A 23,439-nucleotide genomic window follows, 5' to 3' on the forward strand; every position below is an offset into this window, starting at 1 on the left:
ATGTGGAAGCTGTGACACAGATCCAGAGGCTGAAATTTAACAAGAGCAGCATCAGCAAAGGCGGTATGCTATGTGGTATGTACTGAAACTGTATATATTTGCTTAGCGGTTTTGGAAAATGACTAAGTTCCATTTTATGTCGTCTTTTTTTTTTTTTAAGCTGTAAGTTACATGTGGAAAGTGCAGTTTGATGACAACATCTCATGTTGTTTACTTGATGTGCTTAAGCGCTGATAGCTAAGTTAACAACACAGAGATATTTGAAGCAGTTTTACTCACTGCATGTGGTTCCAACACACAATCGTGACCCTTTTCCGTTGGGACTGCATTATCCTTAAGAAATAAACGATGTGCAATCCGAAATGCAGGGAACAAACAAAAACACTTGCACAACTCCATGATGCTCTGTAAAAATAAACTCCATCCACTGGTCCCTTAATGCTGTTTCTCTTTTGGTAATCTGTGCAGGGTTGTCTTGCCCTGGCAACCAAAAACACACTCCTTTTGTGACATTTCGCGATGCTCTCGCTCTGATCAGTGAAGTCTTTTGTGCTCTCAGTGCTCTGCTATACGGGAGCGCGCGCTCTTCCGGCAGACGTGCCTTAGGACCCATATAAGGAAATTCCACTCCATCTAACATCACACAGACCCATACTCGAAAAAAACTTTCCGAAACTTGTGACAAACCGGAAGAGGTTTTTTTGGAACAAAAATACTCCTTCAAACGTACAACTTAATTTTTGAAACTTTGTCCATGTTTAGCATGGGAATCCAACTCTTTAACAGTGTAAAAAACTCAGTATGCATGAAATAGCATTCCACCCCCCCTTTAAAACAGTTTAAACATTTCAAATTATTTACTGTACCTTCAGAATTGTCATGTCTTGAACGTCTTCACAACCAAAGGCCTTTAAACTCAAGTGTACAAATTGTTCACATTCTCGGTCTGTTTCAATAATAAAAGCATTAAAGAAATATTTTGTTGCATTCATTTATCAGCACTTTTATTCAAGCTTTGTTAGTGGTATTTCACAAAAGATCTGTTAAGATTTCACGAGAGAAACAGTGCATTTTAAGGAATTAAAAAATGTTTGTTCTCGTCGTGGATTGGGTGTGTATTACACAATAAGAGTAGAACACTTAACACTATTTTCACAGCCACTTACAATTGTCAGGTTTAACATACATTCCAAAAGTTATAATATATTTACCAAAAGCCATGTCAGGTTGGGGTTTTTAAAAGAATGTTAGATTTCACAGAGCCGTCAAGGTTTCAAGCCGCGCGCTTCAGTTTGAATCTGAATAGCGCGTTCAGCGCGGGGGCGTGGTCACATTAGATATAATGAAGGGAGACTTGAAAGATTGGACATCACGTTGTTTTCATATGGATTACTTTATCACAGAATATCTGTTTTCGGCAGCACTTGTTTAGTTTTAAAGTAGACATGTCAAGCTTTCTATAGATATCTCTCTCATGTCTCTTTGTTGAGTATTCACGGAGTTACTCTTAATTTTAATGACGTGTTTGTAAATGAAGATCAGCGCCGACTTTTTCGGGGTTATCAGGGGAAAATGACTCATAACGCGTATCCGCATTAATCGAATCCAGAGGGTTTTAACATATAACTGTTACTGCTAGCGCGACATACTGATAAGATGCTCGGGAGAAAACAAACACATAACTTCATAATCATACTTCGCGTTGTGATTCAGAGATGCTTGTTGGTCTAAATAAAGTTGGTAATGAACCCTCTTTTATGGCCAAACGCTTTAAAAATCCCGCCTTGAACTCACCAAGATTAGAAAAGCAGTCATCAGTGAAATGCCATTGGTTCTTCTGATCTTCATTCTTTGGCAGTGAAAATAAAACAAACTTGCCTTTACAATTAAAAACACACTGTCTCCTCGACATGATGCTCTCACACCAACCAGAGAGTCTGTGTGGGGGGGGCAGGGCAGGTCAGAGTTCCGTTTCTCTCAAGACGGTAGGCGGAGATTATGATGCAAAGTGTTCCTAGTGACGTACATAGAGATGGGCAAAAGATTTGAAATCTATAACGACTCGTTTCAGCGATTCAGAGTCGACTCCTTACTTTAGAAGCCAATAACTTTATAAATCGTGTACTTTTTGGTTTAATTACTTTGCACATTGTTTACACTGATGGACAGCTACATCATACACTGTAATACAGGTCATTTTTGATTTTCCATCTGTGTGGCTCTTTAACAATGAACTTGTTTCTTACAAACACAACACCCATTCGTGAGCAAATTATGTAATGCAAAATTTCTCCAAATCTGTTCTGACAAAGCAACAAGCTCATTTACATTTTGAATAGCCTGATGTCGAGTACAGTGTTGGCAAATAATCATTTTTGTGTGAAGTATTCCCTCCTACTACAACAGCTGTAACGGCTGAGGCACTGAATAATGGATTCCACTTGAAAACATTTGAACACCAGATTACAGAAAAATGCATTCCATCGACGTTTGTTGAAAATAGATCTTTTTTGCTTTGTGTTAAGACTAGGACAATGCAGGGAAAAGCACGTTGGCATTTCATATTGAGATTTTCAACTGTAGTCTGTATGAATGTATACAGGTACATTTTCTTCTGTTTAAGGGCATTTGGTTCTGCCTCATAGTCTGTAGTCTTCTGTTCAAGAAGAATTTGAGGAATTTTTCCATGTGGTTTTCTGTTGCCAGATGTGAGGTCAAAGAATGACTTTGTATCAGCTGTCTTTGAAGTGCGTTTGAACTCATACTGTGTTTCAATAGGCATGTCATGCCTTTGAGCCGTTGGTTCATCATTTTGATGGTAATTTGAAGAGTGTCTGGCATGTTGAACATTTAGGAGGACTTTAAAGGGATAGTTCACCCAAAAAAATAAATGCACCTTTTTTGGTTCCACAGACAAAAGAAATGCATAGAGGTTTGGAATGACATGATCTTTAAAGCATTAAGCCTCAGAATTAAAATGTGTTCTGGAGGAGATGTATACAGTAGAAGGAATAAAAGAGAAACACATTTGTGTGTGAGACACCTGTTGTGATGAGCAGCAGAGGAAGTGAGTTGTGTTTGCTTTGGCTACATGGCCTGTGTTCACAGTGTCACTGCAGTCTGGGATCATTTGCACTCACCCTCTTGGAGATCTATGAGGAATTTCAGACCACAGCTATGACAGTCCACTGAATGAACACACATCCACACTGTTGGCTCTGTAGTTCAGAAGTTACATTACAAGAGCAAGATGCGCTGCTCTTAAAGGTCCCATGACATGGATTATTTCCTTTTCTTTAAATGCCTTTTAATGTTCCCTTAGGTGTACTTATATTGTTAGTATGATTTTTACATTTAAAATTTAGAAATAAAAAGCATTTTTAGATCCTGATATTAGCCCTCTGGCTTGAATGCTCTGTTTGAAGGGGCGTGTCTGCTGTGAGACTCCGAGTAAACCACAACTGTTGTGATTGGCTGACATCTTTGCATTCGAAATGCATACATGTGGAACCCCTCTCAAATATATATATATATATATATATATATATATATATATATATATATATATATATATTTTAATATTACAGCTGTCTAAATTAACGAATCGTGGAAGTGTTGATTATAAAATTATTTTTTCGACCTTTTCCCCATCACATGAAAGGCTGCAGTGATGAGCATCGAGTAGACAGAGTCTGTTTATCGCGTGAATGCAGTGATCTCGTCATTATTGCAACATGTTTTCTCTCACAAAATGCTTTCACCACAGCTAACAGCAAACACATGAATAGAGTAAGAGCTCCGTTGTGTAGCATAACAGCGTCATTCATTGTAACGGCAGTTTGGGCAAGTGTGCAGATATACTCGCGATGTGTAACAGCTCCGGAAAAAAGCGAGCGTTCTTTGACCGCTCTCTGTAGTTAAATCACAATTTAAATAACAGATTTGTTTCATGCTACTAAGAGAAACAACGTGAAGTTGATCGTTTAGTCACTGGCTTGATTCACTGATGCATAAACAGTATTAAACAATTTAGAAAGAAAGTCTGTGTGAACTTGAATGATTAGCTTCACATCAGAAATCACAGATCAGGCATTAATGAACACTGTTACTCACTGTTTGTGCCGGTGCTGTCGAATCCATATCATAAAAGTCTCTAACGCCTGTGCTGACATTGCGACTGAATTATATGTAAATATTTGGGCGGGCAAAGCAGAGAAAGGGGAGGTAACAATTCTCGTTGCAACGTCACAACGAGGAGATTCAAGATCAGCCCGTTTGAGCTTCCATTTTCTCAAAGGCAGAGAAAGATAGAAAAATCGCAATTTACACCGATTCAAATTTCTAGAAACTTGGGGACCATATACAGGTTAGGGGAACTCATATTAAACTTAAAAAACCTCAGAAAGTGAAATTTTCATGTCATAGGACCTTTAAGGTCGGCTTATGCAGAATGGAGACCTTACCATTTGTAAGCTATAAGAGCAGTGTAAAGGAGTAAACACGCAGAGACTATTTAATTTCATAAATGTTCTTTTTAATTAGTCAATATGTAACAATCTAAATAAGTTACACTTCTTCCGAGAGTTTACAAAGCCTTGTAAATATACTTATCAGGTAAAATTTGCTCTGACAAGGCAGATATACTGTTACAAAAAGAATTCTGTATATTTCACACAAGAAACAATGTTAAAATCAACACTAAGAAAAATGAAACCTCTACAAAAATATCAATAAATAACATCACATCTTATGTTGATACATTTACTTACATCAGTATACAATTGCCATCATACCAAGCCTGAATAAAACCCTAGAATTTTTTTGTTTGTTGTTTTTTTTTTTTTGGACGCACAAACCGTAGAGATGGTTTTAAATGTGACATCTCACATTTACATCTCATCATCATTACTGAATCATCACAAATGTTAAAAATATACTTTCTATGCTATTAAACTGATAGATTATTGATAACCACCTCCTGACAAAGACAAAGTTCAAAAATGTACATGTGCAATATAAATTGAACATAGCTTTTCAAAATCTTTTGCTGATAAGCAGACTGGCTTCTGTTGTGTATAAAATCATTTTGTGACTTATCTCAACAGCTATTACATAACTTCCTGACAACCTCCAATCTTCTTAAATCAAAGAAATTGCTTTCTTCTGCAGTTTACCTTCACAGATGCAACAAAGTGCAAGATGAGCGATGAAGAATCAGGCATGATTTGAGCAGAATCATCTTTTCTTTAAATCTCTATTAAGCATTCAAAAAGCATCAAGTTTAACAATAAAGAGCGGGCTGTACAAGAAGACGGACATCAAAAGGTAATGCTAGTGGAGGCCCATTTCCTGCTATTTAAACATAAGTTTAAAAATCTTTTTCAAGCATCATGACAAGAATGGACGCTTTTAAAAGTGGGTTTTATCAATTGAATCTTGAAGCCATAGCTGTGAACACCAGTCGGACAACATTTGGTCATGAGGCACCCAGCAGCGCGTTCAAAACTGTACATGGCAGTGTAAATCAAAAGAGCTGAAATTATTTTGGATTTTTATAATTAGTGGGACTAATTGATCAGAGTGTATAATAATAAATAAAAAAATGTCAGTGTTTCAGCATGCAGCCAAATTTGATACATCAAGGCTTGCCGATACGTTGTAGACAGAGAGGAACATTATTTTGCATTCACCAGTGCCACCTGACAAAGTCTACAAAGAAGAAAGAACAGATGTGTATCAGTGTGTTCTACTGGACACTCTCTCCAGGAAGATGAGGAAGCTAACATGAGTGAGAGTGTTGCATTTAAAGTAAGCACAGGTTCTGAGTATCACTCTTACTGTCCTCAATATCTCATAACCACTTCTCCCCATCGACCCAGCAGCTGTCCGGACTCAAGTCAGCTGACCATTTTCAACAAAACTGACAGGCTTCTACAGAGTTTTCCTCAAGATGAGTTTGGCAGGGGAAAAAATTCTGTAGCTAAATAAAAAAAGAGCCTTTTTCTTTACAGAGAGTCCAGAAGCCTTGCAAGCACTTCTCCAATAGTTCAACTTTCCTGAGTTTACGAATTGAAGAGAAAGAGACATTTACAAGGAAGAAAACACTACAGCATGTCTATAAATATTTCAGGGTTCCTGGGATGGTGTCTGATGAGCTCCCAGACCCATTTGAGATGCACCTTCCCCCAATTCGAACCCCTGTGACCTGTGACTGCAGACTACGCTGCTGAGAAGTTGGATCTGATAGAGTCTTCCCGCAACTGACGGTGCTTCCCGATGTCACACTCTTCCCGAGGGGTTCTCCGTTCAATGGTTATCCTGTAATTTTTCCTGAGGAGCGAGGAAGATCAATATCATGAATGTAGATGATATTGTACGAGCAGCAATAATAATAATCTATAATATCTCAACAAATACAAGGGCACTTTAGGCAGAGCTGACATTTAAATGCCAGACACTTCATATCATTATAATTAGTACAACACGTTAGGCTGTTTCATGAAAAAAAGAACTGTTTTCAGTGTATACCTAAAAAAGTAGAATGCCATAAGGAGAGCCGTTCCCAGAATTCCCCCTACTATTATCCCAGTCACTGCCGATACACCTAGTCCACCTGCTTAGGAAAGAAAAAGAGAGCATTTCTAAGGAAAGCAGAACATCTTTATAATTTAGAGGTTCACCTACTGCAAGTTTACCACTGGTTTTCAAACTGGGGTCTGTAAGAAGGTGCTGTTATTACTATTATAAATAATAATAATCTAAATTGTTACTTATCCAAAACAACATAAAAATAATTGTGTCCTTTGCCATCTGTTGTCTTTATTTTGACTCATGTGCATATCGTGCTGTTACAAATAAGTGTCAGTCTTAAAGCAGCAGAGGTAATTTACATGATGGGTCACTGTGTTTTGGGTGTTGGGGCTCTGGTGCTGTTCGCAAGGAGAACCATTCCCTCTTAAAGCCTGGCATGATCTGGAAACTTCCATTGGTGCCAAAGTAGCTCATGACAGTCTGAAGGCATAAAACACATTTATCATGGTGATTACTTAGCATTTCTTTATTTTGGCACAAATATTAACTAAATCCTACAACTAAATGTCTGAAATTCAGCTATTGTCCTGATCTGATTTGTGTGTGTGTGTGTGTGTGTGTGTGTAATAAAGCAGAGATGATTACATGCACACACCTCGTGCGTTCCTGCCTCTGGGTCTGTCATCCTAACGACAGAGAAATCCCCATTCCGGTCACCATTGGCATCTAGAGACACCTGGCCAGCAATGCCTGTATAACGAAATGTGAGGAATGAGAAATTAATTAGTTTGAAGAGTCAAACATTCCAAGGAAAACACCAGCAAGGGTCGGCAAATTCCAGGTGGGCAATGCAACAGGAAATCTCATCCGCCATCCTGCCGTTTTCATTGGCTTTGACTGCAGAAATGGTAACTTCATCTGTACATCTGTGTTCCTGAATTCTTGAGATTTGTAAAATATTATTTCATTTAACAGGAAAACATGACCCTGTTCCTGATTATTCTGGCTGAGCGAAACATTGTTATTTCACGTTTCGTTGGCCATTGAGACGGGATTGGACTGCAGACTTGTCTGAGCACTTATTTTGGAAGGGAACTTTAATGAATTACAGTGGCAAGAATACTGGCGAGCCCTCTGTTCACGACTATAATAATGGGAATTAAATGTGGCGAGTAATAATGGGAATCAAATGTGGCGAGTAATAATGGGAATCAAATGTGGCGAGTAATAATGGGAATCAAATGGGACTTGGTCAGTGTTAGGATTCCAGTGCTCTCTTTGCACAAAATATGTATTATTATTATCCTAATAATGTGTGGTGTATCATTTAAAGGCCCCATTAAATGCATTTTTTACAAATTATTTTATAATGTTTCCTGAGGTGCACTTAATTATATATAATAAAAATAATCATCATACAATAAGCACTTAATAAGAATAATCTTAAGTGTTTTTTTAAATCAAAGATTTCACGATTTAGATATAAATGGTCATATTTCGATCCTGAATTTAGCCCTCTGATTTAAACGCTCAGTTGAAAGGGGCGTGTCTGATGTGAGATTTCAATGTAAATGCCCACTGCTATAATTGGTTTACATCTTTGCATATATAATTAGTATTACATGTGGAACTCTCTTGAAAGCTTTTGCTGTGTTTTTAGGACAACAGCTGCCACTAGTTGTGAAAAGGGTTGATTATAGCATTATGTTCAGAAGTGCTCCCGTAGCATCAAAGGTTGCAGCGCTGCACTATAGCCAAACACAGCCATCTCTACGGAGCACCATACAATGATCTCCTTATTGCAACACATTTTCTGCAATCTAACACTTTTACTATAATTAACACAGTGAAAACACTATGCTCGTTGAGACTCGTTGAGCAGTATAAACTGTGTCATTGATTATATCAGAATTGGTTTACATGCTTTTAACAGGAACAGTGTGAAATTGATCATTTAGTCACTCGCTTGATTCACTTACGCATGAAAAGCAGTAAGGTAAATTTATACAATTTACATTTCTTTCTTTTCCTAGAAGTAGTAATGCTCTTGTGACTGATTAACAGACGTCCTTGATTACAAACAATGTTAAGGGGCATGTCGAGGAGAAATCATGATCATCTTGATTCTCCTGATTTAAAATCCTGGCATTTCAGAAGGGTAGAAAGAATAATTCATGTTTTAAACTGAGAAGTTAGAGTTGAGTTTTGAAACTTGCAGTAGGATTTTATTGTGAAGTAACCTCTACATATTTTCTTAAAAATAAAAATGATTCTCCCAATCAATTTTACTTGTTTCCCTAACCATTTCTATATTAACAAAAAAGAAAAAAAGAGCTTGGCAAGGTTTTTTATGTTTCTGAAAGAAGTCTCTGTGTAATATTATTCCAATGGAAAATAATGGTTTTCTATCTGAATACATTCTTAAATGTATATTGTTCTTGTGATGGCAAGCTACATTTTCAGCATCATTCCTCCAGTCTTCAGAAATCACTCTAATAAGCTGATTATTAATATTGAGAACAGTTCTGCTACTGTTTTTTTTGTTTTTGTTTTGTGGAAACTGTAATAAATTTTTTCAGGATTTGTTGATGAATAGAACATTCTTGAAAAATATAAATGTTACATGTTAAAAGCCTTTACTGTCACTTTTGATCAATTACTGTGTGCTTTAGACAGCTCTTGAATCATACTACAAACTGAGTTTGCATATTTCATGCAGATATCTCTCTCTTTTACACAGTGAACACATTCAGGGCCTTGTATTAATTTAATGCTTCACCCTTACCCAAGATGCAGACATGCAAAATCAGCGTGATTAACACAAGTGCAATGTTTGTTTTCTCATGCAATCATCCTATTCTGACACCGTCTGGCTGGTGCATCATGCAGACATGCTAATTAGTTTACTGACGAGATTGCTGCCACTGTTTACTTTCTCAGTCGCTGAACTTTAATCCAAAATTGAACCAGTCAACCCTCACATTTCTCTGAGTATATATTTGCATTTCAGAATTAAAGCTGCAGATTTATTTTTGCTATAAAATGCTAGTCCCGTCCAAGCACAGACCAGTGTCAATAGCACTTCCGCGACCTGATTTCAAAACATTAAGTAAAGGGAAAAGCAGAATTTGTGTGTGTCTGAATTACCTTCAAATGTTCTGTTCCACATGCTATGCGTTATTTCCAGTCCATCCTTTTTCGTCAGACCATTGCTCTTCACTTCATGCAAGGCAAATGCATATAGAATCAAAGCATCATGGAACCCCTCCATAAACATATTGACCTGCAATGTAAAAAAGAGGGGGTGGGGGTCAAAATAATGTGTCAGTAACACCTCTCTTCATCAGTGGAAAAAAAATAATATTACAATATATTATTAGAAAACTGTAAGTAAAGTTTACTGTGAGAGAATCCAGAAGCAGTTCATCTATTGATATACTTAAGCTAAACTGCAAATGAATGAACAACTGCATAAAGTGTTTTTTTAACATCAAGAGTGAATAAGGTGGAGAGGATCCATAAACAGCACTACACTGTTCAATGAAATGTTAAGTACTTAAAAAATAATACGGGCTACCCAGCTGCCATGAGTACTGAAAAGCACATACTAATAGATGGTCGTTATGCAAGGGATTAATGGTCCGTTCCTGCCGCAGAGCTGTATGCTGCATGTGCACAGCCCAAGGCAAACAATAGTAAAACCTGGGGCTTAGTCAGTCTGCGACCCAGGGGAGATTCGATAACCAGCTGCCAAGATTACTGTATATTTACATTCACCCTCAAATGCCTAATAAGAGTGAAACAACAGGAAAAGCTGATAAAGTCATATGACTGTTTATATGCATATTCCTTTTTGGACGCGTCAACAGAGGTGAAATCTCCAAGCATTCAGAGCATAACAAACCCTGTTGTGTTTTCAGAGCAGAGCCTGCGAATCAGCAACATCCAAACATTCCTCATGCAAAAAAAATATAATGTTTTCTCATGGTAAAACAAATCCTGCTGACATTTAAGATCAGTCACTATTAGTAACAGTTTGTGTAAAACTGATTCCATCTCAGTTCAAGAATGTGATAGGAAAGGGATTTAGAGGAGATTTTGATTACATTTCTATTATTTTAACTCAGTAACTTACTGTAAGGTTTTCTTAACTTCTTTTTAGTGCCTGTTTAGCCTGCCCACTTCAGTTTTTGTTAATTGAAAAATAACCTATACTTTGACCAAAATCAGTCTTATTTATGAAGCTTATTCCATGTCCATTTAGTAGGCTATAATTTATATTACTTTTCATTATTAGGGGTGGCACGGATCAACTTTTTCATGGTTCGGTTTGTTTCACGGTTTTATAGTCACGGTTTTCGGTACAGTACGGTATGTGCTATGTTTATGGAAAAACTATACTTTCTTTTCAAAAAAAGAAGAAGAAGAATATTCTATACAACTACAAACAACAGCACAAATAAATACAACAGAGTAAAGATACAAACAATAAACAGTGATATTCAGGTTTTTTCTTTTTTTAGGCATTATTTTATAGGTACAGAAATTGAATAAAGTAATCAAAATAAAACAGCATAATGGACTGTATAAATTAAAGATTATTCTTTATTAAAGTTATAAAAGCTCTTTAATCAAGAGCAGTGAGTGATTTCTTTGTTGTTGCTGTTCGATTAATATAAAGACTGTCACTTTAAGAGACTGCACTGATCCAGCAGGCCTACGTTCAGCCAGCTATGTCTGCTGTAGGATTCTTACCAAAACGGGCATTTTGACATACTTTTTGTGTGAATTTGTACATTTAAATGCAATATTAATATATAAATTATATCTCAAATGTTTTTAGTTTTTAATTCTTCCATAGTTTTTAATACCATTAAACAGCAGTGATTAAACCAAAACAAGCCCTGCATGATTAGAGTGAATGTAACTCACTGGACTGTTTCTACCAATAAGCCTGTTTCTGTTTATTTGAGCTGATTCATTTCAGGCTCTGGCATGAAAAGGTGCAACTGCATGTAAGTTTCCTCTCCCCGGTGAAGAATTAACCAGTGGAGACTTACTGTCACTACTAACTGTACAGCAATGACAGAAATCTTACGATGCCATCTACAGTATAGAGAAACACATATGAAATATGAAAAATAAAGTAATAAATGATCTACTTGGGCATAATCTTTTCTTTCTGACCAAACATTGCATTATTTACGATGAATTAAAAGATTAGACAGAGAAACGCGATAAAGGTTTACATGAGAGAATTTCATTGGTTGTTAACTTGTGTCTGAAAACAGCAACAACCTTCATTGTTGATCAAATGGAGAAGATTGAAGCAGAACGAACTGTCGGTCATAAGTCTGTGACTTCCTTTGTTTGTCTCAGTTTAGTCATTCGGCAACAGTGTGTTTAGATCCCGTGAGAAGGTTTTAGGGGCCCTTATTGATCAGCAAAGCGGTTGACTTCATATCTTGTTCTAGATAAGGGTTTTTAAGAAGGAAAGGAAAGAAGCAACCACGGGTGGCCTTAAATTCATATGCAGTCTACTGCATTTAGTTTGATCATGAATGTTCCTAGTTCCTTCACTGATGCTTCTTTTCAGGTTGAATAGTTTTTTTTATAACTTTAATAACCTCTGCTCAAGTACAGTATATATACACACCTTCATTAGTTGAAAGCTGACCCTGAATTGACTCGACTTAAGCTGTGATTAGATAATACACACCTGAGAAGACACCTGGTATTTTGGAAATGCTAAATCTGTGTGAATAGAATTTGTGGGGATTAATTGAACCTCAGTGGTTCTGTCATGCTGGAACTTGATAACCTGCAGTGACGCACAATGAAGGGCGAGCCGAAGAGGAAAATAAGTAACAGATCAACCTGAGGGCCAACAGATGACAACTATTAGTAAGTAAGATAAAATACATGTCAGTCTGACTCAATTCATACTTTGGTTCTTTTGAAGAGATTTGTCTTAGCTAGAAAAAGGAGTTAATGATTCTGAGGAATGTTGCCTGTTTTTAGGATCATTTCAAAACCTTTTCTTCCGAGAGCATTTTGAAATGGAAAATACAGAATAAACTTTGGAGAAATTGAATCAATCACATAAAACATGAAATACATTATACTGTAAAACATAAAACATGTTCATAATGACTGTGGTAATCCAACACACCCACCTACTGGTCATCAGTGCATAAAAATGCTTAACATTTTGAGTCGCTAAGGACCTATGATTGACAGCACCTTTGGATCTAAAACAGCAGTTTTTAAATACCCATATTTTACAAATCTTTTAAAGGTCTTACTTTGTAGCTGGATTTTCCTGTACAGTCGACCTTCTAGAATGCTAACAGTGGAAACTATCATTTCTCCAGCAGATTTATGTTCTGCATATGGGGGGCTCTTTGCAAATGAGTATGGCTGCATTTCCTGGCAGCTAGTATGAATCGCTAAAATGTGTGTGGATGCTCATAAGAACGCCACTCACTGGAAGCCAATTCCAAAAAATGTATCACCTTCCTTAATAAATAAAGTGAGCATTCTTCCTTCAGCTCATTAATTCAGCATGAACACCGCTGTCAGAAAAACACAGCGCAGGTTCAAGCGGGAGCTAGTTGTATTCGGCACACTGAAGTCCTGACATTCATATTTGGAATAAAAACAGTCTTTGTCTAAATACTTTTCTGTATATATGATGGTGCTCCCCTGCAAAGGTCCAGCTCAAGACTTTTGTGGCTCCTGCTGATACAGCAATCGAGTCAGTCAAAAGTGGCAGGGCCCCCACTGAGGTTGTTAACCTTGGCACTGCGATTCGTCCACAGTTGTTTGTTTCAGAAAGACAGTTCCCGCTGTCTTCCTTAGAAAAGCTTTGATAGTTTTTCAAAGGAAGCTGACATGATGGGAAAGAGCCAGACCAAAATATAGGGCCTGTATGGAATGCCAAGTCACCCCATTCATAAAGTGTGAACGCACCATATTCTGACTTTTAACTGGGTGAATAAATGAATCAGCTGCACTTTGAACCATGCAGGCCACAAAATATAAGGATCTGCAGGAGTGACTGATTTGCCTGAATAATGTTCACAAGAGATAATGAGGATGCAACATTTTCATGGTTGGATGTTTTTTGATTAATCTGGTTTGCATTTCTACCCAACACTTCAAATATCAAATGTATAATTTGTACACGCTACAAGTAAAAAAAAAAAATTATTTATCGAACGTGTGTGTGTGTGCTCTTGTTTTTCTGACATATCAGGACACAACTCTGTATAATGACATGGGTATGACACAGGTATTACAAGGAGAGGGTGACTTATGAGGACATGACCCATGTCCCCATTTTTCAAAACGCTTATAAACCATACAGAATGAGTTTTTTTGAGAAAGTAAAAATTCACAAAGTTTTCTGTGAGGTTTAGGGTAAGGTGTAGGGTTGGTGTAGGCCCATAGAATATACAGTTTGTACAGTATAAAAACCATTACGCCTATGGGATGTCCACATTTTTCCCAAAAACAAACATGTGTGTGTGTTTGTGTGTGTTTAACAAGGTGTTGGATAATTTAAATAAAAAATAGAACATGAAAATGTGCATAGAATAATTAAATATCCAATAACAACAGACATACAATAATAAAAAAAACTCTAATATCAGCTGATAACCAATATAGTACCAATATATCGTGCACCGCACCCCATAAATTCTCATTTATCAAAAGGATGAAGAAAATATTTGAAGGAATTTAGATCTGCAAAGACCTTGACCAACTATTTCTGAAATCCAATACAATTCGTAAATGCATTTGGCTTTTGAACATGCCATTATATTCAGAATTTGTGTTTCAAAGACTCACGTACAGCACTGCAGCCTTCGCAGACAGGGATGTCTGACTGCTGTAGTGACTTTTTTATTTCCATGGAGAAATCTTCAAACTTTGCCTTTGTGGACCTAAGCAACGTTACAGTGTTGAGAAAGCTGTAGGCAGCCTTGGCCTCATTGTCATATTTGTCTCCTCTCCTCCAGGATCCATCCCCTGTAAAATAATGTTGTATTTTCATTGTACGTCATGTTCACATGAGCCTTTCACAAGATTTGCCATAGAAAAGTACATCTCTAAACATAAGGACATTATACAAGCATGTTTGGCCTGTTTCTGCTGATAAAACCTCATTGACAATGGCTGAAATATCTACTCTGTTATGTTTGCTGCAACAGATAGATATATTTAGATATACACAAGAACATCACAGGAACATCCTGGACCTGCAACCCAGACAATATCCAGGCACTATTGTGTTGAATATCTCTTGAATGTAATCTCTATCAAGCAGAAGCGCTGGGCTTCTTTTGCAGTTCAGTGTAGATAGCTTCATTGTGTTAGAGGCTCATAGGACAATCTCGTATGACTATGGCTCATCCTGGGAACTGAGATAAGCTCTTTAATCAGTGTGCAACAACCATAAGTACAGTAGTGGAGCTTTACCGTAGGAAGAGGAGTTGAAAAGTTCAATGTTGAAGAAAATGTGGCTGTCGCTGGTTAATTTTCGTCGATGGGCTGCCAGCATTAGGTCTCTTACAGTGTCCGCCTTGGCACACATGATCACCACTGCAAAACGTGAAAGAACAGAATGTGATGTCATTCAAAACTACAAATTTAGGGTACCATCCCCACCAATGCCCACCTGGTTCATGTTTATAATGTTTAAACTGCATTTATGACTAGGGTTCCCTAGTGAAAATGCATTGATTTTGTGCTACTTATACTACAAATACATTAACATATGTAGGTACTCAATAAAAATACACTGCATTAGTGGTTTCGGTTTACTAAACTGGTATACTTAAAGTCTGCTAAACTGGAACAACTAACTTTGTGCTAACTTTGTGTGTACTTTAATTGTGCAGAAGTGGTGCTGAGGTCCAACTAAAGACATGCTTACGTACACTTTTAAATATCTTGCATATGATATTTTACAGCGATAATACAATACTTATTAATAGTGGTATTAAAACATATTTTAAGAATATTAAGAAAAGTGCATTTTTGTTCTTTTCATGAAAATGCCTGTACAGTGTGAGCAGTGATGTTTGATTCCTAAGTGAAAGACTCATAAGACATATTCTTTTTAATGAATCAAAATGTACAATTATTTAATCAGTTGGTGTACTTTCTCATTCTGACTCAATTACTGAAATTATTTTTGCCATTTACAACTCCATGTTTTTTAGTTTTTTGCTTTTAGTATGAAGATGTTGGCCTTAAGGATATCTATAAGCAAGTGTTCTCTAAAACACTGACAACAATTGCGCTTAAATGACTTAAAAGCATTCAAAACGTATAGACCATATGTCACTTCAACGGATCAATGATTTTAATGAAATCTTTCTAGGCAAGGCAAGGCAAGTTTATTTATATAGCACATTTCATACACAATGGTAATTCAAAGTGCTTTACATAAAAGAAAATAAAAGAATTTAAAAAAATCTCAACAATAAAGCAAGGAATTTTAAAAACTTGAAATTATTAAAAAATTATTTTAAAAAACTTGAAATGGTTAAAAAAAAATACATCTTAAAATTTAAAAGGTTTAAAAATTAATTTAAGAATATAAGAAATATAAGAATATAAAAGAATTATACATGTAGTGTGCAATCAGTTTGGACATTGCACAGTGCTCATTCAATAAATGCACAGTTAAACAAATGATTTTGAGTCTGCATTTAAAAGTGACTAATGTTTTAGCACATCTGATCTCTTCTGGAAGCTGGTTCCAACTGCGGCCGGCATAATAACTAAAAGCAGACTCCCCTTGTTTTGTGTGAACCCTGGCATTTCTAACTGACTCGATCCTAATGATCTGAGTGCTCTGTTAGGTTTATATCCAGTGAACATACCTAAGTATTTAGGTCCTAGGCCATTGAATGATTTATATACAAGTAAAGGTACTTTAAATCAATCCTAAATGTTACTTGAAGCCAGTGTAAGGACCTGAGGACTGGTGTGATATGCTCAGATTTTCTGGTTCTAGTCAGAATCCTGGCAGCAGCGTTCTGGATGAGCTGCAGCTGTCTAATGGTCTTTTTGTGAAGGCCATTAAGGAAACAATTACAATAGTCTAACCTGCTGGTGATGAAGGTTTCCTGTCTGGAAACAAAACAACTAATTCTTGTAATGTTTTTTAGATGATAGTATGCTGATTTAGTTACTGCTTTAAAAATGACTACTGAATCTAAAGTACATCTCCATAAAGATTCTAGATTGATTTTTAGTAGTTAGACCCCAAAGTATGCATTCACCTTGAGAACTTCATCTTTGTTTCCAAATGCAATGACTTTAGTTTTCTGCTTGTTTAACTGAAGAAAGTTCTGGCACATCCAACTGTTAATTTCATCAGTGCATTGGCAGAGGGAGTCAATGGGGCTGTAGTCATTTGGAGATAAGGATAGGTAAATCTGGATATCATCAGCATAGCTGTGATAGGCAATTTGGTTCTTTTTCATTATTTATTTGAAATTATTTATTTATTATTCATTTATTTAGCATACACAGGCTAAACAAGAGCAGTGCAAGAATCGAGCCTTGTGGGACTCCGCATGTCATGGACGTCCACTTAGACTTATGCTCTCCTATACTCACATAATAACCTCTCCCTTCTAAGTATAACCTGAACCAATTGATTACCATCCCATAAAGCCAGACCCGGTTTTCAAGTCTCTCTAGTAGTATGTTACGATTGACAGTGTCAAACACAGCAGCGCGATCTAGTAGTACCAGCATTGATATTTGAAATCATTTGTTATCTTAATGAATGCTATCTCTGTACTGTGATGCAGTCGGAAACCGGATTGAACATTTTCCAGGTATCCTTTTGAGTTTAAGTATTTGTTAAAGACTACCTTTTCAATAATCTTGCCTATAAAAGGAAGATTAGGAACATCATAAACTTCCTGTTTCGGTGGAAATTAGGTCAGCACACTGAATAACTTAAGTGGGACTTGTGAGACCTAAATCTATGATAATACTGTATGTACCGGAACTAATCGTTAATTTCCTTAGGATTCCCACTTCTATTTATGGCAAAACAAAGAACTGTGTTCTTGTAAGAGTTTCACAGACCACAAATCCAAAATGTAAATTAAGTTATTAGAGTCTTGATCCAGAGAATGTGCACAGTGCTGTTAATTAAAGATCAGTTATATGATCTTTATGCTAATGGGCAGTTTTACAAAAGCATGTGGCATTGATTCAATTATGTAAGCACGGGCTCGTAAGTACCATAGAATAACATCTTTTTGACCTGGCCTAACGGAAACACAGTCTGAGGTACAAAATATTTTCCCATGGAGCAAGGAGGTCAAAAATAAATAAACAAGCAAGCAAACAGAGATTTTTTTTTTTTTTTAGTTGCAAAGTGACCCATAAATAGGAAGATTCAGGAGATTGGAACTTTCCCCACAGCTCAGTCAGTGTAATGCCCTGCTTGAAATATCCTCAGCTGAGTGGGACAAACTTCACCTCAGTATTCCTGCACTATAGCACCCTTTAATTACAGTGCGCACAGCACACTACAGGCCCTGTGTTCACTCTGCAGTGATTCCATGGGGTACAGCTCCAGCCAGCAATATTTCAAAAATCTGGATTTTCCCACTGACACTAGTCACAAATGAGCTGAGGAATGCAAAGAGGCAACACATGGCACACTTACTGTTGGTTGTGCCGCATTTAATGCACCTGGGGGTCTATATACACTGATAAAAATGATTCTGTGGTGACGTATGGAAAAAACAAATGTAAATTATACATGAAATAATTTAGTTCAGGCAAGTTAATTCTGCATCATGCACTGGGGCATGAATAATTAAAACAAGAAATTGTTGTGTTTACACTGCTTTATGGTTGCTTTTGTTGTTAGGTTTAGTAACTTGCTGTTTGGTAACATCTGGGGTTCATTTTCAACTCAGAATGACCCATTCATATACTCTAGCCACTGATTGTTCATTTCATTTGGGTCTTAACTATATTGTGCAGACATACGTATTATATTAGAAAGTGTAAAGCTGTCTACTGCCTTGTTTACTTGGATGTTTTAAAGTCAGGGGTCTCCAAACTCGGTCCTGGAGGGTCAGTGTCCTACAGAGTTTAGCTCCAATTTGCCTTGGTCCGACTTTGACAGCACAGCAGAGAATGCTAAATAAGCAGAGCTATAATGACATACTTCTGCCTTAGTAAATTCACTCCCTGAGGACCACTCTGCAGGTTTCCAAGAAGTCAGTTTGGGGTTCTGTGCTCACATCACTCACTGTCAAAACACTGCAACACCGTATGCCATCCTCATTAAAGTGCCTTATCTTCTGACATTTAGCTTCAGTTGTAGATCATTACTTGGAATTTTATTTACATTTAGCCAGATCTCTGTCATTCTTATCTGCTTGTTAAGTGCCACACGTCACAGTTTCCAGGTCCAAACATATCAAAAGCAAACATCAAACTGTGCTATTACTCACTCACAGTGAGCTGTAGTACCACCCAAACATCATGACCCCAACCTCCTAACCTTGAAATCTCAGTGTCCAGGGCGCCGTGAGTCCAGAGACTGTAGTGTACACTGTGCATTTTTAAAAGCTTGTCTTTAATGTGTGATATGAATAAACAGCTGTCAATAGCTGTCGAGACAGAGTTCTCAGTTGAAACGAGTAGAGGCTTGGACATTCATCTGTTGTGAAGCCCTTAAGTTGATTCTGATTGGCTAAGACGCAGTTTTAGGTTTTACTTTTCACAATCTTTCAAGACACAGCAACTAAAACACAGTTTTAAAATCCGCGATCATGTGCAGGCTGGGCCATGTTATTAAAGTTATCTGGATTTTATTACTTTCACCCGTGCCAATCGACACGCTGCAGCCTCCTGCAACAGGTTGAAAGCCGCTTAACGCAGATTGACAACAACAAAAACAAGGGCATCGCAATGGCCAAATGAATCAAATCAGGCGTCACAGCTGCTGGAGAAAATCCCAATGACGTCCTCTAAAGATGCAGGCTGCAGGCAAAGAAAAACTATTTGGCAATCTCCGCTGACTTCTGATTATGAGAAACTGTGTGAGAGAGTAGATGATGAATGCTGTTATTATAAGCAGTAAACATAAATCAACTTGCTTACATGCTCGTTCTGCAGATAAATGACACCTTTAGTGTGGATTCGTTGAATAAAAATGTGCAGTTTAATCTTACACTAAAGAAGATGCTTGAAACAGATGTCAAAGTTTGCCTGAGTGTTTGGGTGGTGGCCTGAAAAATGCATCCCATCACCGAGATTCCACATTCAAATCTCTGCATGGCCTGCGATGGGCAGATCAAAGGAAGCATACATGTCATCATACGAGAAGCATTCCATACTTGTACCTTTACAGTTGCTGTGGGGGACTGCATGTCGATGACCTTTAGCTGCTGTGAACTGGTAGAAAATGGAAAGAATTATAAAAAAGCCTCGAGAGGAATAACCCTGGCATTGTTAAAGTCAAAACAGCCCCAAGACAGTATTAACCTTCTAACCTGCTTGAGTCATTCCATACTGACATCTCCAGAATTAGTGCAACATTCCTTTAATGTCCAGCATTCATGCAATATGCTTTAACTTGAGAAACCGAAGATGTCAATTTCAATGCACAGGACTGTCTTAGGAAAGTGACACAGGGGACTGCGCCTTCTGCAGGGCCCCTGTATTTAGGCATATCTGTATATTTTCTAAAATCGACAACATTCTTGCTAAGAATGTAAGAAATGCACTGTTTATGAAACAGGATCTGTAAGGAGGTGCACAGTCAGCCTTTCTGAAACGGCACAGATTTGGGGCAGGATATGATGTTCGAAAGCAGGCTAAAACAGCAGACAGTTCAGAGTTTTGACAGCAGGCATATCTTTTAGCACCACAATGTGTCCAACACCAATACTAGCAGTGCACTCCAGGCAGAGTGTATCCACTCTGGTTATTAAGAATCAGGCAGGCAGACAGTGTGCATGACTTTACCCGCCATGAGAAAAGCTGTTAAAAAGTGCTCGAGGATGTATAGAGGAGTGCTAAAGCCTACAATTGTTCCCCAAAATTCCAACAGCTCAGTGTTGACTGCCTGTCAAAATTCTGATCATTTTTTCCACAAGCTTTCATATGGAGTGCAACTGACCTCTTGTCTATCTTTACAGACCGGGAGCCCAAGGAGATCAGGAGATGTTTAAAACAGCCCTAGTTAGAAAAATATCTGCATTTGTAAATTTTCTATATCGTTCTTGTACATTGCCCCATCTTTGGCTGTTTAACATGTTGTGGATTAGGACTGCTGTTCGCTTTAATGCATTTTCATTTGATGTAAACACCACTTCCAGAAAAACTAAGCTCCGGTTTCAGTTTAAACTAAAAGTCTCTTAATAACACAAGGAAATGTGTTGACCAGGGGCAATACCTTTGCAAATCCACCCTCTTGACCTGTGAATACCTGAGGTGAGTCACAAGTCACTGCAGAGAACAAGCTGCTGGTGAAAGGCTGCCGCTGATTTTTTAGGAATGTTTTTCAAACGTAATATTTCCAAACAATTCAAACATGTCAGTTACGTACCCTGACGGTCACATCAACACCATAGCTGAAATGTGTTTAAACCATATTATACACATAATTTCTTTATAGAAATTCAATTACCAGGTATGAAAGGCTGCAAACAGCATATATATATATATATATATATATATATATATATATATATATATATATATATATATATATATATATATATATCACATACAGTGATTGATTTCGTTTTATGTCTAATTGAAAGCAATTTTGCTTAAATTGACGTAGGTGTTCTTAACAAATCTGATCCCAAGGCCCATGCCCACTCCCATGTCCCTAATACATTATTCATTTGCAAAAAGGTTGTCCTGTAAGCGTGTTATTCTGACTGTATCTGGAAACATGTAATCTCTTCTATTTAGTATTAGTGTGGATTACTACCACTTGGGCTCAAACCCAACAAGATGCCATCCATTCCACTTGTGCACTTTCTGGCAAGAAACTTCATTCTTTCTGCATCTATGGCAAGCTGTTTTATTTCCTTTTGTCTTTACTCACAAAACCTGAGTAGTTACTGTTTACTAGTGAAAGAAAAGAAACCAGAACTAGCACCCAATGAATAGTTACTAGTAAAACGGAAACAGGTACAGCAACAACTGGAATACATACTAATCTGAGATGAATGGCTGATAATAACAGAACCACCGATCCCCATGCAATTTAATGACAAAAACGTGCAATTTGTCACAGGAATCAGTAAAAACTACTAAAAGACTAATTAAGTAGCCTATCTATAGGCATGAACGTCAAATCTGAAACACTGATAGGCTGTTTAATGAAAAAGTACCAGAAACAAAGTAGAGATTCGTTTTATGGAATTACCTTTTAATACGGCTTGCCATAAAACATTTGGTAAATGACAGAGAAGTAAACGAGTAGTCTACCTTCGCTCCCATAGACGGACGTGATGATCCCGTCGGCGTCTACTCTCTCCTCGTTCGAGTTTAACACGGCGAAATCTGTGGCGATGTGGTGGTACTCTGACAGCACCGTGAAAACCCCCTCTATCGTAAAGTAGCAGTTTCTCTCGTCTTTATCATCGTCGTAAATCAGAGATGCAGTTCTCCAGCCGAAACGTCCGAACATCGCCTGAAACGTCTCAGCCATCTTCAGGTAAGTTGGAGCGATTCTTGTGAGGTGCGAGTAGTCGGTGGTTTTCGAGTTGAAGCCGGTGGCCAGAGCACCTGCTGAGATCACGGGGATGTTCCAGTGCGATGCCACTCTGACCACGGACGCGGCGCTGTACTCGCACACCGGACCGAGGACCAGGTCGGGACGCTCGTCTTTCTGCTTGTCCACGAGCGCGTACAGAGCGTCCATCCCGCACGCGGAGTTCTCATACTGTACATTGAATGTCAATCCTGCAAACGGCTCTGTTCTGCCGAGGGTTTGTATCGCGTACTCGATAGCCGGAGAAACTCTCTGGTAGGAGAACATGTATGTGTTGTTGTGAGGCAACATGACCATCACGTCGATGCTGTCAGTCAGTGCACTTGTCCTGCCAGGCATCACGAGCACTACCCAAATGGACAAACATAGTGACATGAAACATGACATCTTTAACACCAATAAAGGAAGTAGCTGATGTTTTTTTTCCCTTTTTTTTCTTGCAAAGCTTTTGAAAGTTTCCCCCCCCAAGTAGATTGTTGTATAAATGAAGACGTATCCTTAATTAAACTTAGTGTGGCATAATCCCACTCTTTCTGTTTATAAGTGAGCTGTGTGGTGTGTGTCTGTCCTGTGAGTCTCTCCAGGGCCCCTCTCTCTTCTCCTGTTTGGAGTCTTCTTTGGGTCTCTGTCTAACTCTCCGCTTGCCTGTGTAATTACTCTCGTTAGGATGTGTGAGGTGTGCGGCTCGGCTGGTCAATTTTTGGGAGCAATTTTCAAGCATCCTTTCATTATTATTCATGCGTCATCGCTGCGCAGCCCGCCCCCTCCTTAAAGCTACAGGGTCGCAATGAATTCATGAATCTCACTTTAGTCGAGATTAATGGTCAAGGTAGCATTAATATAAAAATCTAAAAAATAATATTTTATTATAAAGCACATTTAAAGACAACACATGTGGATCCAAAGTAAGCCATACATCAAATGTAACAAAGCCCTTAACCAAACAATAAAACGAATGAAAACTGGATTGATATGTTCCCTTTTTTTAGTCCCAGTCATTAATTTAGCAATAGCACAGGGGTGGCCAGCGTCAGTCCTGGAGAGCCACAGTTTTACAGAGCTACGCTCAAACCCTAATTAAACACACTAGAAATCTACAGGCAGGTGGGTTTTTATCA

General features: G+C 37.8%; 1 protein-coding gene across 2 annotated transcripts; it reads right to left on the reverse strand.

Annotated features, from left to right (window-relative positions):
* Positions 1-4,512: 4,512 nt before the first annotated feature.
* Positions 4,513-23,005, reverse strand: npr3 (natriuretic peptide receptor 3). Of its 2 annotated transcripts, none has more exons than XM_026250334.1 (8): positions 22,036-23,005; positions 15,016-15,138; positions 14,390-14,565; positions 9,679-9,814; positions 7,187-7,281; positions 6,891-7,011; positions 6,529-6,613; positions 4,513-6,330 (listed from the first exon to the last, which is right to left on the reverse strand). In XM_026250334.1, exons 1-8 carry the CDS (start codon positions 22,706-22,708, stop codon positions 6,219-6,221), a joined length of 1,521 nt encoding a protein of 506 aa, XP_026106119.1. In that variant the 5' UTR covers positions 22,709-23,005; the 3' UTR covers positions 4,513-6,218. The 2 variants fall into 2 exon arrangements, with proteins under 2 accessions (XP_026106119.1, XP_026106112.1); XM_026250327.1 differs by having other exon boundaries at positions 6,529-6,616.
* Between the last annotated feature and the right edge of the window lie 434 nt (positions 23,006-23,439).

Source organism: Carassius auratus, chromosome 5 (assembly GCF_003368295.1).
Source record: "Carassius auratus strain Wakin chromosome 5, ASM336829v1, whole genome shotgun sequence".
Lineage (NCBI taxonomy): Eukaryota > Metazoa > Chordata > Actinopteri > Cypriniformes > Cyprinidae > Carassius > Carassius auratus.

What these genes read in the sequence shown, in the direction of transcription:
- npr3 (XM_026250327.1), bottom strand. Translation starts at nt 22,708, where the DNA reads ATGTCATGTTTCATGTCACTATGTTTGTCCATTTGGGTAGTGCTCGTG. An exon ending in GTGGAACAGAACATTTGAAG is followed by an intron (nt 7,282 to 9,678) that starts GTAATTCAGACA and finishes TTCGTTATACAG; the next exon opens with GCATTGCTGGCCAGGTGTCT. An exon ending in ATGGCATTCTACTTTTTTAG is followed by an intron (nt 6,331 to 6,528) that starts GTATACACTGAA and finishes CTCGCTCCTCAG; the next exon opens with GAAAAATTACAGGATAACCA.